The sequence below is a fragment of the Dioscorea cayenensis genome, chromosome 9 (genome assembly GCF_009730915.1).
Source record: "Dioscorea cayenensis subsp. rotundata cultivar TDr96_F1 chromosome 9, TDr96_F1_v2_PseudoChromosome.rev07_lg8_w22 25.fasta, whole genome shotgun sequence".
Classification (NCBI taxonomy): domain Eukaryota; kingdom Viridiplantae; phylum Streptophyta; class Magnoliopsida; order Dioscoreales; family Dioscoreaceae; genus Dioscorea; species Dioscorea cayenensis.
The window spans coordinates 940570-955289 of record NC_052479.1 but is presented as its reverse complement, the minus strand read 5'-3'; the positions used below and the strand labels follow the sequence as shown (position 1 = coordinate 955289).

At 35.1% G+C, this 14720-nt stretch overlaps 3 protein-coding genes, 1 non-coding gene and 1 pseudogene across 4 annotated transcripts; 3 read left to right on the top strand and 2 right to left on the bottom strand.

Annotated features, from left to right (window-relative positions):
* On the top strand, positions 1-2688 carry LOC120269330 (pentatricopeptide repeat-containing protein At3g53700, chloroplastic). Its single transcript, XM_039276665.1, has one exon. The coding sequence runs from the start codon at positions 213-215 to the stop codon at positions 2481-2483; it is 2271 nt and encodes a 756-aa protein (XP_039132599.1). The 5' UTR covers positions 1-212; the 3' UTR covers positions 2484-2688.
* Positions 2689-3986: 1298 nt separating this feature from the next.
* Positions 3987-7737, top strand: LOC120269346 (UNC93-like protein 3). The gene is made up of 10 exons (XM_039276682.1): positions 3987-4347; positions 4423-4586; positions 5404-5467; positions 5567-5680; positions 5825-5869; positions 5953-6191; positions 6293-6383; positions 6983-7095; positions 7198-7321; positions 7446-7737. The coding sequence occupies exons 1-10, from the start codon at positions 4165-4167 to the stop codon at positions 7626-7628; spliced, it is 1320 nt and encodes a 439-aa protein (XP_039132616.1). The 5' UTR covers positions 3987-4164; the 3' UTR covers positions 7629-7737.
* Positions 7738-8372: 635 nt separating this feature from the next.
* LOC120269327 lies at positions 8373-8951 on the top strand (annotated as a pseudogene).
* A 517-nt stretch (positions 8952-9468) lies between these two features.
* TRNAV-AAC lies at positions 9469-9542 on the bottom strand. Its single transcript has one exon. It is a non-coding gene; the product is annotated as a tRNA-Val (tRNA).
* Positions 9543-9704: 162 nt separating this feature from the next.
* LOC120268274 lies at positions 9705-14392 on the bottom strand. The gene is made up of 11 exons (XM_039275715.1): positions 14214-14392; positions 13976-14060; positions 13403-13599; positions 12526-12608; positions 11037-11082; positions 10860-10916; positions 10675-10729; positions 10494-10594; positions 10349-10412; positions 10114-10247; positions 9705-10017 (listed from the first exon to the last, which is right to left on the bottom strand). The coding sequence occupies exons 1-11, from the start codon at positions 14274-14276 to the stop codon at positions 9847-9849; spliced, it is 1056 nt and encodes a 351-aa protein (XP_039131649.1). The 5' UTR covers positions 14277-14392; the 3' UTR covers positions 9705-9846.
* Positions 14393-14720: the final 328 nt, after the last annotated feature.

The window sequence follows — 14720 nt, the reverse complement described above, 5'->3', positions numbered from 1 at the left end:
AACAATCCGAAACCCGTTAAGTCCCAAAACAAAGAACCAATTGAGTTTCACCCTCTCGCCCAGAACTCTATCCATTTCGATGTCCTTTTCTCTTGTTCTCTTCTTGCTTTCTTTCTTCTGAGAAAGAGAGCTCGCAAGGTGTTCGATCAATTGCCTCAAAGAAATCCAAGCACTGCTTCCATTGCTCGCAAGGTGTTCGATTGATTGCCTCAATGGCTTTCTCTCCATCTCTACTCCACCATCCTCGGATTCATCCTCCAAAACCAGCGCACAGCTTCCTCAACTCCGCTCGCAAGACACTGCACGCGCGCGCTGTGTCATTTGCTTCCCAGGTTCCTGATTCCACTCTAATTCATCAAGTTCCACCGGATTTCACCCCCAAGGATTTGCTTTCCATCCTTCGCCGCCAGAAAGATCCGTCCTCTGCTGTTCACTTACTCAATTGGGCATCCAAGCAGGAGAATTTCAGTCCCAACCCTTCTTTTTATGAAGAAATCCTGCAGATTCTTGGAAAAGCTGGGTTTTTTGATGACATGAAGCTTGTTTTGAAGGAAATGCAGACCTCTGGATGCAAGCTCAATCAAGGTAGTTTCCTGATTCTCATTGAGAGTTATTCGGAATTCCAGTTGTTTGATTTAGCCATAGATGTTGTTCTTGAGCTGATGCCAGAGTTTGGGGTGAAACCTGATTGTCATAGTTATAATCATCTGCTAAACATCCTTGTTGATGAAAACAAGCTCAAATTAGTTGAGTCTTTGTATTCTTCAATGAGTAGCAGAGTTGTGCAACCTGATGTTTCTACATTCAATATCTTGATCAAGGCATTGTGTAAAACTCATCAAATTAAGCCTGCGATAGCGATGATCCGAGAGATGTCGAGGTATGGTTTGTCGCCTGATGAGATAACCTTCACAACCATAATGCAGGGTTATATTGAGCAAGGTGATATGGAAGGAGCTATGAAGATGAAATCTAGAATGTTGAGTATGGGTTGTTGTCCTACAACTGTTACCGTGAATGTTCTCTTGCATGGGTTTTGCAAGCTCGGGAGAATTGAAGAAGCTCTTATCTTTATACAAGAAGAGTTGTCGAAAGGCTTTTCCCCGGATAAGTTCACTTTCAATGCATTGGTCAATGGTTTGTGTAGGGCTGGACATGTTGAGCATGCTCTTGAGACAATGGATGTGATGCTTCAGGAGGGATACGATCCCGATGTTATCACCTATAACAGTTTGATATCGGGCTTGTGTAAGTTAGGCGAGATCGAAGAAGCCATGGCAGTTCTCAAGCAGATGATCCAGAGGGATTGTTTGCCGAATATGGTCACCTATAACGCTCTTATTAGCACTTTATGCACTAAAAACAAGTTTGATGAAGCCATGGAGCTCGCCCGTGGATTCACTCTCAAAGGTCTTTTACCAGATGTTTATACTTTCAATTCGTTGATCAGTAGCCTCTGCAAAGCGGGGGATCTTGATATTGCAATGGAGTTGTTTGAGGAGATGAAGAAAAATGAGTGCACTCCCAATGTATTTACATACAATATACTTATTGACCATCTTTGTGCCATTAAGAGATTGAACAAAGCTCTGGGCTTACTGAAGGAAATGGAAGCCAATGGTTGCGCTCGGACTGTGGTGACATATAATACCCTCATCGCCGGCCTCTGCAAGAACATGAGAATTGAAGATGCGGAAGACATGTTCGACCAGATGGAAGAACAAGGGATTTCGAGGAATTTGGTGACTTACAACACATTGATAGATGGTTTATGCAAAAGCAAGAGACTTGATGAAGCAACAGAGCTAATGGATCAGATGATAATGGAAGGTTTGAAACCCAATAAGCTTACATACAATTCTTTGCTCACATATTACTGCAAAGAAGGAAACATACAGAAGGCAGCAGATATTGTCCAAATGATGAGTTCCAATGGCTGTGAAGCCGATTTAGTCACTTACGGAACTCTCATCAGTGGTTTGTGTAAAGCCGGAAGAGTACAAGTTGCTTGTAAGCTTCTTAGAAGCATACAAATGAAAGGAATGATCCCAACTCCGAAAGCATATAACCCGGTAATTCAAGCATTATTTAAGCAAAGAAAAACTAGAGAAGCAGTGAGGCTCTTTAGGGAGATGATTGCAAAAGGCGAACCCCCGGATGCCATTACATACAAGATTGTTTTCCGAGGTCTCTGCCTTGGAGGAGGACCTATCCGGGAGGCTATCGATTTTCTCTTCGAAATGACTGAGCATGGATTTGTTCCTGAATTTTCTTCCTTTTCAATGTTAGCTGAAGGTCTCTTGGCCTTGGGCATGGAGGATACCCTTCCGAGAGTTATGGATCCAATTATGAAGAATGCTGGTTTTGCAGACAGTGAAGTTGCTATGGTTGTTGGTTTTCTTAAGATTCAGAAATTCCATGATGCATTGACAACCTTTGGAAATCTACTGAACAGCAAGAGACCAGGAAAGTTTCACAGGTGAGTCTTTTAATCCAAAGAACAAACAAACACTCTTTAGTTGTGAAAGATGATTGCATTGCAGTGAGGATTTAATGGTTTTGGCCAAGAGATTGATTGCATTACTCTCATGGAAAAGAGATCAAGTTAAGCAAGAACTTTGCCAAATTTTGATTTTAAGAGACACTACTTATTAACAGTGTATTATTAATATGAATCATGTTAAATTTTACTTGAAATATTTTGTGTTGTTTGTAGTTATTAACTTATTATAGTGATCTTTTGATTAGTTTCATTTTTTCTCTAAAAAATTGATTCTTTTGAGTTTTTATTTGTTATTTTTCTCCAAATTATTTTATTTTAAGTTGTTTAATACTCTTATAACGAACTTCATAAAAATTAATTAAAATATCATTTTTATGAAAACATCAGTTGATTTTCATTTATATATTTATAAAATATAAATAAATCACAAAAATTTATTAAAGAGAAATAAGTGAGGGATATCAGAGCGTGTATATATATTATATAGAGATTTTTTTAATAGGTTATATACACGTAATTATATTTTCTCAATAATGCATAAATTTTAAAGTCTAAGCGGCAAAGTCTCTAACTAAATGACAACAACGTATGCCTAATTTTTCATTCTTAATTTCTAATCCACTTGCATGTTGGTTACTGACAACGATTGGCAGTAGATATTATTTAAACATTTTTATTTTTATTTACTATGATTATGTAATCTTATCCATATAATTATTTTAAAAATTTTTAATTTTTTTAATATAACACTTAATTTATTATTACAATATCAATATGTAACAAATTTGCCTTAGACCCCGTAATTTTTTTTTTAAGGTTTCACAATTTATTTTTTATTTTATTTTTAAATTTTTTTATTTATTACCATCCAATAATTCTATTGATATAATTATCTTGAAATTTTTAATTTTTTTTAAACTATAACATTTATAATATGCCTTATAAATTTTAAATGCCTCACAATTCATATTTTTTTTAAAAAAATTTACTATTATATAAACCTATCCATATAATTATAATTTTAAAATTTTTAATTGTTTTTAAACTTTAAAATTTATCTTATTTAATTGATTCATGATAAAATTTTTTTTTATTTTTATTATAAAATTTATTATTTAATAAAAATAATTTAAAAAAATATTTGTTATGATTTTATCTAAAACCCCATTTTCTCAAAACAGGTCCTGCCCAAAATAAAATACCATGACTTTCTATGTAATCTTCAATATAAACATTGATTAAATAATAATATTCAATATTTACATAGTACTAAGGCCAAAAGATTTCGAATCCTGAACGGCTTATTTACCATTTTATTAAGAAACCAAGTTACCATGTGTTTTTTGGTTTAGTAATTTCCTTTTGATTTTTATGGATAAATTTCACATAATATTTTATAAAAATTATAATAAAATAAATAAATAAATATATATTAAAAATTAAAAATTGCTTGCATGCCTTCTTCGATGTGACGATAGCTTCAAATATCGGTCATTTGTGACAAAACTTCAAGCTTGGCTCTTCTTCTCGTCTTCATTCATGGCCGGCGATGCCGGCTCTGAGGTCTTCTTCTCCAATCCCTTCTCCCTCTCTATAGATAGCAGTGAATAGGAGCTAGGTTTGCCGGAATTGGATCTCTCTTGGTGTTGGAGATCATCGCCATGGATGAGCAACAGCGAGAAGATACTGCTCCACTGGTGGCTGTGGATGAAGAGCTTGGATCGCCATCGGAGGTGAAGCCGCTCAAGAACCATGCTAGGGATGCCCATATTCTTAGTATTGCCTTCTTGTTCATCTTCTCGGCTTATCAGGCGGCGCAGAACCTTGAAAGCACTGTCAATACGGTTAGGGTTTGATGGAGGTTTGTGGATTCTTTGCTGTTTTGGTTTTGAATCTTTTGATGAGTTTTGTGAATTTAGGAAGGGGATCTCGGGACGACTTCGATGGGGATTTTGTATATCAGCTTTACTCTTTTCTCGCTTGTGGCGTCACCGATTGTCAGAGGATTGGGATCAAAGAAAGCTCTTGTTCTTGGGACTAGTGGTTATTTGTTGTTTATTGCTTCCAATTTGAAGCCTTCTTGGTATATTTACTGCATCTTGTTTTTCAATTCTGATGCACTTTTCTGAGACTTTGTGATACTAGTGAGAATTAAAATTTTGGCTATTGTGAATTGAAGAATTTGACCTTGAAACTGAGTTTTAAAAGCATGTCTTGTAGAATTTAACTCGCATATAGATCAATTAGCTTAAGGCATTGTCTAAGTTTGATGTATAAATTTGTAGAGGCTTGCTGGACTTCTTGGTATATTCAATGCATCTTGTTTCTCAATTTTGATGCCTTTTACTTTTTAGTGTCCTACTGAACTGATGTAGACTTTATGATGCTAGTGAGACTTAAATTTTAGCCAGTGAATTTTAAAGAACTTGATCCTTGAAAGCTATGTTTTGAAAGAATATCTTATTAGAATTTAGCTTTGTATTTAGCTCAAGTTTGTTGTATAAATTTTATGATTCTTGCTGAACTTCTTGGTATATCCATTGCTTCTTCTCTCTCAATTCTGATGTTTCTTAGTGTTGTAATGAAATCTGTGAGTTTTTATGTTAGTGAGATTTAAACTTCTAGTGAGCATCAAAGAACTTGATCCCTTATCTATGATCTGAAAGGATATCTTATAGAATTTTTTCTTGTATTGAGCTCAATTAGCTCAGCTTTGTCTAAGTTTAATGTTTTAATTTGCAGATGCTTACTGAATCATTTTTCTGAGGTATACTGTGCTGCCTCTTGGTTTAAATTATTTATGCGTGTTGCATGGTATAGATTTTGATTCTTGGTTTATTTAGGATGTTATTCAGTTGATTGTTCTACTTGCTTTAGTTTGAGGATTATTTGCTCTTTAGGTATACGATGGTGCCAGCTTCTGTTTATCTTGGCTTTTCTGCGTCAATAATATGGGTTGGGCAGGTGAGGTGTATATATTGTCTCATATGGTTTCCTTGATGTTTATTTCTTCACATGTTTAGTTCTAAGAGATTGATGGGTGATTATTTTTTGGTCTGCTAGGGCACTTATCTCACTTCTGCAGCACGAAGCCATGCAAATGACTCCCATCTTCATGAAGGCACTGTCATTGGTGACTTCAATGGAGAATTTTGGGGGATGTTTGCGAGTACCCAGGTGCAAAAATGCTTCTTCTTTAACCAATTATGAATTGAATTCCAATTTCATGCTATCGTTTTTGGTTCACTTCTTTGCCTGTGTTTGTATACTACATTCTGATTTGAAATGATGATTTTTTGACCCTATATTTGAATATTGCAGGTTATTGGCAATTTGATTTCACTTGCTCTGTTGAAAAATGGAAAGGTGGGTGTCATGGTTTTTTTAAAGTTTTGTGCATATTTGAATCCATCATTCTGTTAATTTTCTTTTACATGATATAACTGCAGGAAGGGGGCAGTGTTAACGGCACGAGCTTATTATTTACTGTCTTCCTTGGCTGTATGATTTTGGGCATCATACTCATGTTATTCCTTTCTAGAAGAGATGACAAAGAGGAAGGTTTACCAACACAGCAACAATCTTTTGGATCCCTGCTGAAGTCCATTATTGCCCCTTTAATGGAAATACGGGTGCTGTTGCTGATTCCACTCATTGGATATTCCGGTTTACAACAAGCCTTTATATGGTAAACTAAACTGCATAGGGTCAGATCATCATTTCTGCTTTTATTTAGTTATTTCTTTTGGTTTTATTGGCTATAATTTCATCTTTTTATTTCTAAATTAGGTCTGAATTTACAAAGCATGTTGTAACACCAGCACTTGGTGTCTCTGGCGTAGGTGGGGCAATGGCTCTTTATGGGGCTGCTGATGCTACTGTATGTAAAACATGCACTTAGCTCATTAAGCTCATCATTTATCTCTCTGTCACTAGGTTATGTCATCCTATCAAATTTTGACCATCTCCCTTCTTCTTTTTTGTTTTTTGTTTGGTCTTGAGGTTTTTTTTAGAAAAATGACAATAAAATAACAATTTGTTTTCCGACCCCCAAAACCCAACCTGATTTCACTTGATCCTCTATGTATTGTATAAGCACTAACATGAAAGTTTTCTGATGCACTGATAGTTTTCCATGTCAAGTGGTGATGCTGTCTGTTGTTTGATTTGTCCTTTATAATTTAACCTTCTCTCTTAGACGCAACCAGTTTGAGAGTTCTTGCATGAACAATTTCTGAGGAAGCTATGGCTTCAAAGATTATTATGTTACATTTGCATCAACATGCATGTTAGAAATCTGTAAACTTTAATCCTGATCAACAATAGAAGTCAATTGACATACCAGTAAAAGATAATGACTATAATTCTGATTCCTCTGTATTTAAGATTTTTCAAGAACCTTGTATCCCTTTTTGTTTCCAAAGGAACATCTTCTCTTCCTGTTGTAACAAGTTTGGTTTACTCGTCATTCTGTTTTAGTGTTCACTGGTTGCTGGCCGGCTTACATCTGGCATCTCTTCAATCACTTTGATTGTCTCCAGTGGAGCAATTCTTCAAACCTTTGGCCTTCTATGGCTTCTATTTGGTACCAGGTAATAATGAATTCAATTGCACATTTTTACCGACTTTTCTTGAAACAACTCTTACCATAGCTTGTGAATAATACACCAATGCTTCTCTTTGCTGCTTTGCAGTACAACTACTGGAACAATTGGCTTTGTATATCCACTTCTCATGGCTGCCTTATGGGGTGTAGGCGATGGGGTGTTCAACACACAACTCAATGCATTAGTCGGTATCCTCTTCAAGCACGAAACGGTAATTCTAAGTCCCTGAATATTTATATCTCGGCCGATGATCTTTTCCTGTATTTCAAATACACTGACAAAGAACAAATGACATTTAATTCAATTGATCATCGTGATTGTCTTTTTTCGAGCAGGAATCCGCCTTTGCACAAATGAAGGTCTGGCAGAGTGCGTCGACCGCAGTGGTGTGCTTCTTGACTCCATACATAACATTTCAGGCGATGTTAATTCTAATGCTCGTCGCCCTCTTCGTCGCAGTATCTGGATTCTTTTATCTTGTCATCTTTGTAGAAAAATCCTTCTTCCAAGGACATTGATAATGTAAGCTGTTCTTTGTTTTTTTGTTTTTTTAGTCCAAGCACGTTATTGTTATTTTCAAACACTTCTTATTCCGTTCAAACTTTTAATTTATTTTGATCTTTTAAAGCAATCCAAAATTTGAATTATGTTGCATTTCTTTATTTTCTTTTGTTTTTTGTTTTCTTTTATAACTTCAGAAAAGATTAATTACATGACAGGTAATTGATTCTTGCATCTTTGAGAACCTCCATTTTACTCTCTTTTTATTTATGTTATGTTATTTCTTTTGAAAAATCAGTATCTTTATATCTCGACTGAGTTTTCATATATTATGTAATTAAATCTTTTAGTAGCTATTTTATAGTTTTCATTTATGTAATTAAACATTTATACTTACTATTTTATAGAAAACTATAATCTCTACAAAGCACTAATATTTACTCATAAGCTAACATTCAATGTAAAATTTATATAAAGAACATATTTTTTATTTTTATTTTAATATCTTCAAAAAAACACTCTCACAAAATATACAAAAACAAAAGGGCCTTGTTGAGCCATACTGTATAAATAAAAATAAAAAAATGGTAACATTTTGATAGAAACCAATTAAAATAATAAAAATTAAAAATTTCCAATAAGGGCAAATCCGTCATTTAACACAAAGCCAATGGCGGAATTTCCCACGTCGCCCCCGCTGACGCGGGAAAACAGTCAACGCTCCGGTAGCCAACTCCATCAATAGAGGAACCGTTCGTTACAAAAGCCACACAAAACCAAACCAAACCCACGCAAAGGGGCATTTCCGTCATTTCAAGTCCCCACCATCAAACTCAAGTATCATCTCCGATCACCTACTCACCTGCCCTTCCCTTCTCCCTTCCTTATTTATATCCCTCTCCAAAACCCTAACCCTAACCCTAACCCTAATCCAATGACTCTACCTTTCCTTCCAGAGGCTCTCCGAGTCACACTACTCCGGCGCCGGCCGCTGCTCGTCTACTCGGTGGCATGGACGGCGCTACTCACATCGACGGTGGCCGTGGCTTCGTTCTCTCCGGAAATCGCTTTTCGTGTGGGCGATGGGGGTGGAGTCGGCGTGCGGGACTGGCGCGGTGAGAGTTCCGATGGAAGGGCCACCGGGGGAAGTGGTGTGCGTGCCGGCGAAGCTCTTTGAGAGGTCGAAGATGGATGTTGTGGTGCCGCCGTTGTTCGCTGCGATGGTGGTTGCCGGATCAGCGTGCTTCGTGAAAGCCGTAGGGCTTGTGGGAAGACGATGAGGAGAGATGAGTGGTTGGGATTTTGTTGTACGTGGACTGAAATCCAATGCTGACCGTTGGATTTTTGGTGGTCCTTTTTTAACCAATTGTTATTTTTATTTTTTATTTTAGTGTTTTTGTTCGGGATGAATAGAGTGTAGAAAGGTCAGGTTCTGACAAGAAAAGTGTATATATATATAATAATAATAATAATAATAATAATAATAATAATAATAATAATAATGAAAAAGGTAATTTAAAACATAGAGGAAAAAAAATTAAAGTTGTAGTTGTTTTAAATAGTTTGTAATATGGATGATTTGTTTGGTTATAGTAGGCATGAAACCGGTGTTGGAGAGCTCTAACTAATTTAAGTAGTTTGAATTTTGTTTTTTAAAAAGAAAATTTTTTTATTTTTTTATTAAAAAAAATACATAATATATTAGATGTTTTACATAGTTTGTAATATGGATGATTTGTTTGGTTATAGTTGGCATGAAACTGGTGTTGGAGAGCTCTAATTAGTTTAAATAGTTTGAATTTTGTTTTTTAAAAAAGAAAATTTTATTTTTTGATTAAAAAAAAAATTTATTGTATATGGCGTCGCCCGGACTCGAACCGGAGACCTTCAGTGTGTTAGACTGACGTGATAACCAACTACACCACGACACCTTATATGCTAATTTTGAAGCTAAAATATAATAAAGTACACAAATCCAATACGTTTCCACGAGTCATAATACGAGAATAGATTTAATGGAAAACATCACCATCATGCTTCATCATACACTCAAAATGATAAGAAAAACCTACATCAAGTGGTACAACCAAAGAAAAATAATAATTAGTAAAAATGACATACAACAACACCACTAAAACAATATCACCATAATACAACAAGGAAACTGTAAGAGATGGTTTGAGTATATCTTTTTTCTTTTTTACACAAAAAAAAAAAAAAGGTCTATGTTGAGATTTACATCTTCTTGCGTCTCATGGTATCCCAACTGGAGAAAATTAATTGCAGAATGGAATAGAAGACAGCCCTAATGCAAGTGATGATGAAGTTCCAACAAGATGAAGGCCAGTACCAAGGATAAAGCAGTCGGAAAAACAAGCTTATTACATGCCTCGGATGACGACCGATCTACACTCCACAAAACAACCGACGACTAGTCAATAGCATTCCATGAATAACAAATTAGTAGAACAATCACTAGAGTCGACAAGATAAACTACTTACGGGGAAGAGTAAATCTAATGTATCCCAGGCCGCATGACGAACAGCTCTTGTTGGATACATAGGACCCCCAGGAGATGTAAAGCTGTACAGGCATGCCTTCAATCTTGTGCTTGTAGTCATCCTAAGTTCCCATCCTTGAAAGGAACAAGAATAAACAAACTCTTACATAATTTAAACACAGCATCAGGTCATTCATGTATATAATGACATGCATTACAATGACATTGCTGATTACCTTGGAGAGCTCTCATGTGTGTTAAGTAATGTAATAGAACTGGCTCTACTTTTAACTTTTGAAGCTGAAGAAAATGGATAAAAATATAATGAAGCCCAATAAATCCATTTAGCATGTTATTGCAATGACTTTTCACTAAAGATACCTGATCTGCGAGTTCAATAACAAATATGTCAGCTGGACCACCAAGTAAGAAAGAGTTTGGAAAGTCCGGAAATTGCTTCAAGAAACTTTCGAGCATATAATCTGCATTAAAAAACATAAGTGATAGCAAAGAACTAACCATCTAAGTATTCAAGAGGTGCTATGAGATGATATTTCCGCACCTAAATTGTAAAATATGATGAACCTGGAAAGGAGAAGAAAAAGGTCCCTATGAGCCTGAGAAAAAAAATAAAATACGTCAGCGCAACTTGGCTGATAAAATTGAGTTAATTAGATCTGCAACCTTTATTTTGAAGGATAAATTTTCTTATAGAAGGCTAAAAATAGTGCAGATAGCAAGCATAACCTGCAAAGAAATTTTCTGGAGGTGGCTTGGGACCAGGGCAACTTCCTCAAGGAGATACTGATGCAACAAAATGTAAACAAGAAAAAGAATTTCTTTACATACCATCATTTCACTTGGACTATAAAAGAGAAAGGAGAAAGTATTGCAAATTTGGGAAGGGATCTACAAGAATCTTACACGAAACAAAGACAAAAAGCGCCTTGTATTTGTTTGAATGTCAATCCTGAAAATATATGTGTTATGTAGATCAGTATAGACATTAGAAATGAGATACAAAACTTTGAAGAAAAATATTATCAGTGAAACAAATCCTCAGCAAGCAAATTTTTTCCTAACTGAATATACTACAATGCTGTTGAGATAGCATCTTCTTGAGGCCGTGTCATATGTGCTAAATGGTTCAAACTTATAGTTAAACAAAACAATATTTAGTTTTTTACCTTTGAAATGCTTGTGCATCGGTGATTTGAACTATCAGTAAAATCAGTCAAAAGTCTAATTATATATCATGCACATTATCTTCATCGCAACCCAAATAAATAAGAAACCAAAACAAAAGGGACAGCCGGATATGAATTCATGAAAAGAATCAATGGACTAGTGCCAAGTTGAGCCTTGACTAGCTGTGGCTTGGTTATCAAGCTAGCTTCATTGGGTTTTCATCTAAAGAGGTAAGAAGCTACTGGTCTCACTATAGCTTCAGCAACAATAGCATGGCACCTTGTAACACACCTTTTGACGTTAACCATGCTTTAAATAATTTAGTTCTGATGGTGATCTGGATGACCCAAAAGTGGCTCAGTAGATTAATCCTGCTAGCATTCTGGTATATACTACGTTCCTAACTTAGGTACTTTCAGCTTATCTGTAAGTAAAATTTTATGCTAAGGCAAGCACAGTGGATGGTTCTCATGATTTGGATGTGTAACACAATTCAAACAGATCCCATAATCTTTACTCACTATGAAATCGTGATTCCACTCTTTGTTTTCTTCTTACAACCAATGATACCAACCGAACTCTCAAGGGATTATATTCTGTTACAATGTTGTCCTCCACAAATCTGATCAATGAACTTATACTTTGAGGAAAGACATGAAGTTGTTCCATCAAAATCAAAGAATAAAACAACCACCATCATATTTTCGGTCCTGTGACAAAAGATAGTCAAACCAAAGGCTGGCTTAAGAAACAATGTTAGGTTCATAAGAGCTCCATGCTACTCCTTCCATTTTTAACTGAATCTCACATATCACATATCAATAAATTTAGTTATCTTATAAAATGTTATAATAATTAGTTATCTTTCCAAAATTACCCCTAATTTATATTTTCACATTTCTCTCTCATATTTAATTCCAAGAAGAGAATTAAATAGTGCTATGGGTAATTTCGAAAAAAATAAATAGATACTTCTTGATGTTAGAAAATGAACAGATAAAAATGAACATGGATTTGTGACAAATAAAAAAGGAACGGAGGAGTATTAGTTTTTCCAAGCTACACATTAAATCTACTTTCGAAGAACAATAAATATGAAAAATCATCGCACCCTCTTCTCCAAAAATTGCTAGCTGGACATTCAGACAGTATGACAATTTATGAATTCACGACTGGAAGTGGCTAGAGAAAAATAAGAAAATGGCAATACCAACTTACACCATACCAGAAAACATTGGAAGAACCTTGAACAAGAGCAGAACCGTATCGTAGTAGGGCTTCAGGATTATCAATTGGAACTTCAAATAACTACAACAATAATCCCATTACATGTCAGGCTTCAATGTATACATGCAGCCATCAAAAAGAATTTGAGACATTGCAATAACATATTTTCCAACACAATTTACGGCTTGAAAGGCTGTATGTGCTATTTTCTTCTATGCAAGAAATTTTACATAATGAAATGCATTGAGCACTGAAGAAACAATAGAAGGAACAAAGTTGTCAGAAATTAGCATCATGAAATTCCTCTATGCTCAACTGATAATAGATATTTTAAAGCACAAGCTATACCAAAACATTAATAAAGGGTATACAGGAGAAATAAAGACCAAACCATTAGAAAAAAAATATATCAAGAAAGACCTAGCTAGCTATTCATGAAATTATATTTTGCAGTAAAACACCATAGGTATGCCTAAAAAGCTCCAAGAAAACTTCTCCTAATTCAATAAAGAAATTAAAAAAAAAATCTCCAAATGTGAAGCCTGAATGAATTACACTTTTACAACCACACTATGCCTGCTACAACGTATATTTTGGTATATAAATAGACTGCTTCTTGAACAAAAAAGAATGAGATGCAGTGCTAATCTATACTATTTGAGAAAGCCAAGTTAATAATCCTGAGGGTCAATAAAAGGCAACAATGAGAAAATAAATAAAATGTATTAGGAAAAACATCAGCATAACTTAAGGTAAAATTATGACTCTTTGTACATGGGAGCAAGCAGATATTAATAAAACCAAATTAAGGTATAAGAAAACTTAGGTCCATTAAGTATAAGAAGGAAAAGGAAGGAAGAATTAATAATACCTACCCATTTATGGAAAAGGAGTGCAAATATATTCGACGCAAAAGACTGGCTCCATAGTTGGACAATCAGGTCAAGAATGCATTTTCCACTTTCAGGTACACGAACAAAATGATCAGCAAGGACATCATAAAAACAAAGTTGGCTTTCAAATTCATCATCAGCTGAAACAATTTTATCTTCATCTCTTCTGAGGATTATATCTGCTTGTAATTACATTCATCAGAAACCCCCAGCTTTCCTATAAAAAGAAAAACCATAATCTGCTGAGTATGAATGAGACGCAATATAAATTAAAAATTTCACAATACTTTTATTTGGTCTAGGTCTTGTCTATATACATTTAGAGAACATGATAATGTCAAACCAAGAAAAAAACCTAATTTCTCACAAATTTTCATTGAACACTCGGGACGAGCAATACAAACCACACAACTCAATGTCTCGCTATTATTAAAACTCATTCATTCGAATTTTTCCCAAAAAAATAATATATATATATATATATAAAAGTAAGAGAAATCAGCCATCAAGGGCTCAAACCCAGAGTTTGCGTATTCATAGAAATCCAATTCATACCTCGAGCTCTATCATCAATCTCTAAGGCTATATCAGCAAACAATTGCTGCAGCAATTCAAGCCGCTGCGATTGCGAGTTCAACGCCTAGATAACCAGAAAGAAAAGAAGAAAAAAAACAAATCAATGATAGAGACCCTATCAACGAACTACTCCCCCAAACCCAAATCAACAGCCCAATACCAGAAAATCAAAGAGGAAAAAGAAGAACAAAAAAAGACCAAAAATCCAAGACGAAACCTTTTGCAGCTTCCTCTCGATCTCCTGTGTGAGCGCGGTGAGGTACGCCGATTCTCGCTGCATTCTTCGCGCGGCCCAGCGGCAAGAGCATTTGAAAGAGAGAACGAGAAGGAGAACGGAACCCTAACCCTAGATCGCCGGAGGCCCGGAGATGAGGATTTGAGACGAAAAAGGTGGCAACCCACAGCTGGCGAAATGCGTACATACATGGCGACACGTGTCCGACATAGAGAACCGTGAAATGACTAAAATAACCTTCCCATAGTTTGAAGCATCTAAGTAATTTTATTTATAATTAATATAAAATATAAAATTAGGGATTAGAAATAGTAAAATAAAATATTTATTATTACATATATATATTTAGTTTGGGTAGTTATTTTATTTACTTATTTACGTTAATTAAAGAAAATCTTGTTAATTCCAAAAAAATTGGAATTGAATTGTGACTTTTAATGTACCATTTAAATAACTAAGTCACTTTTTTTGAAAAAAATTCTTCTCTTT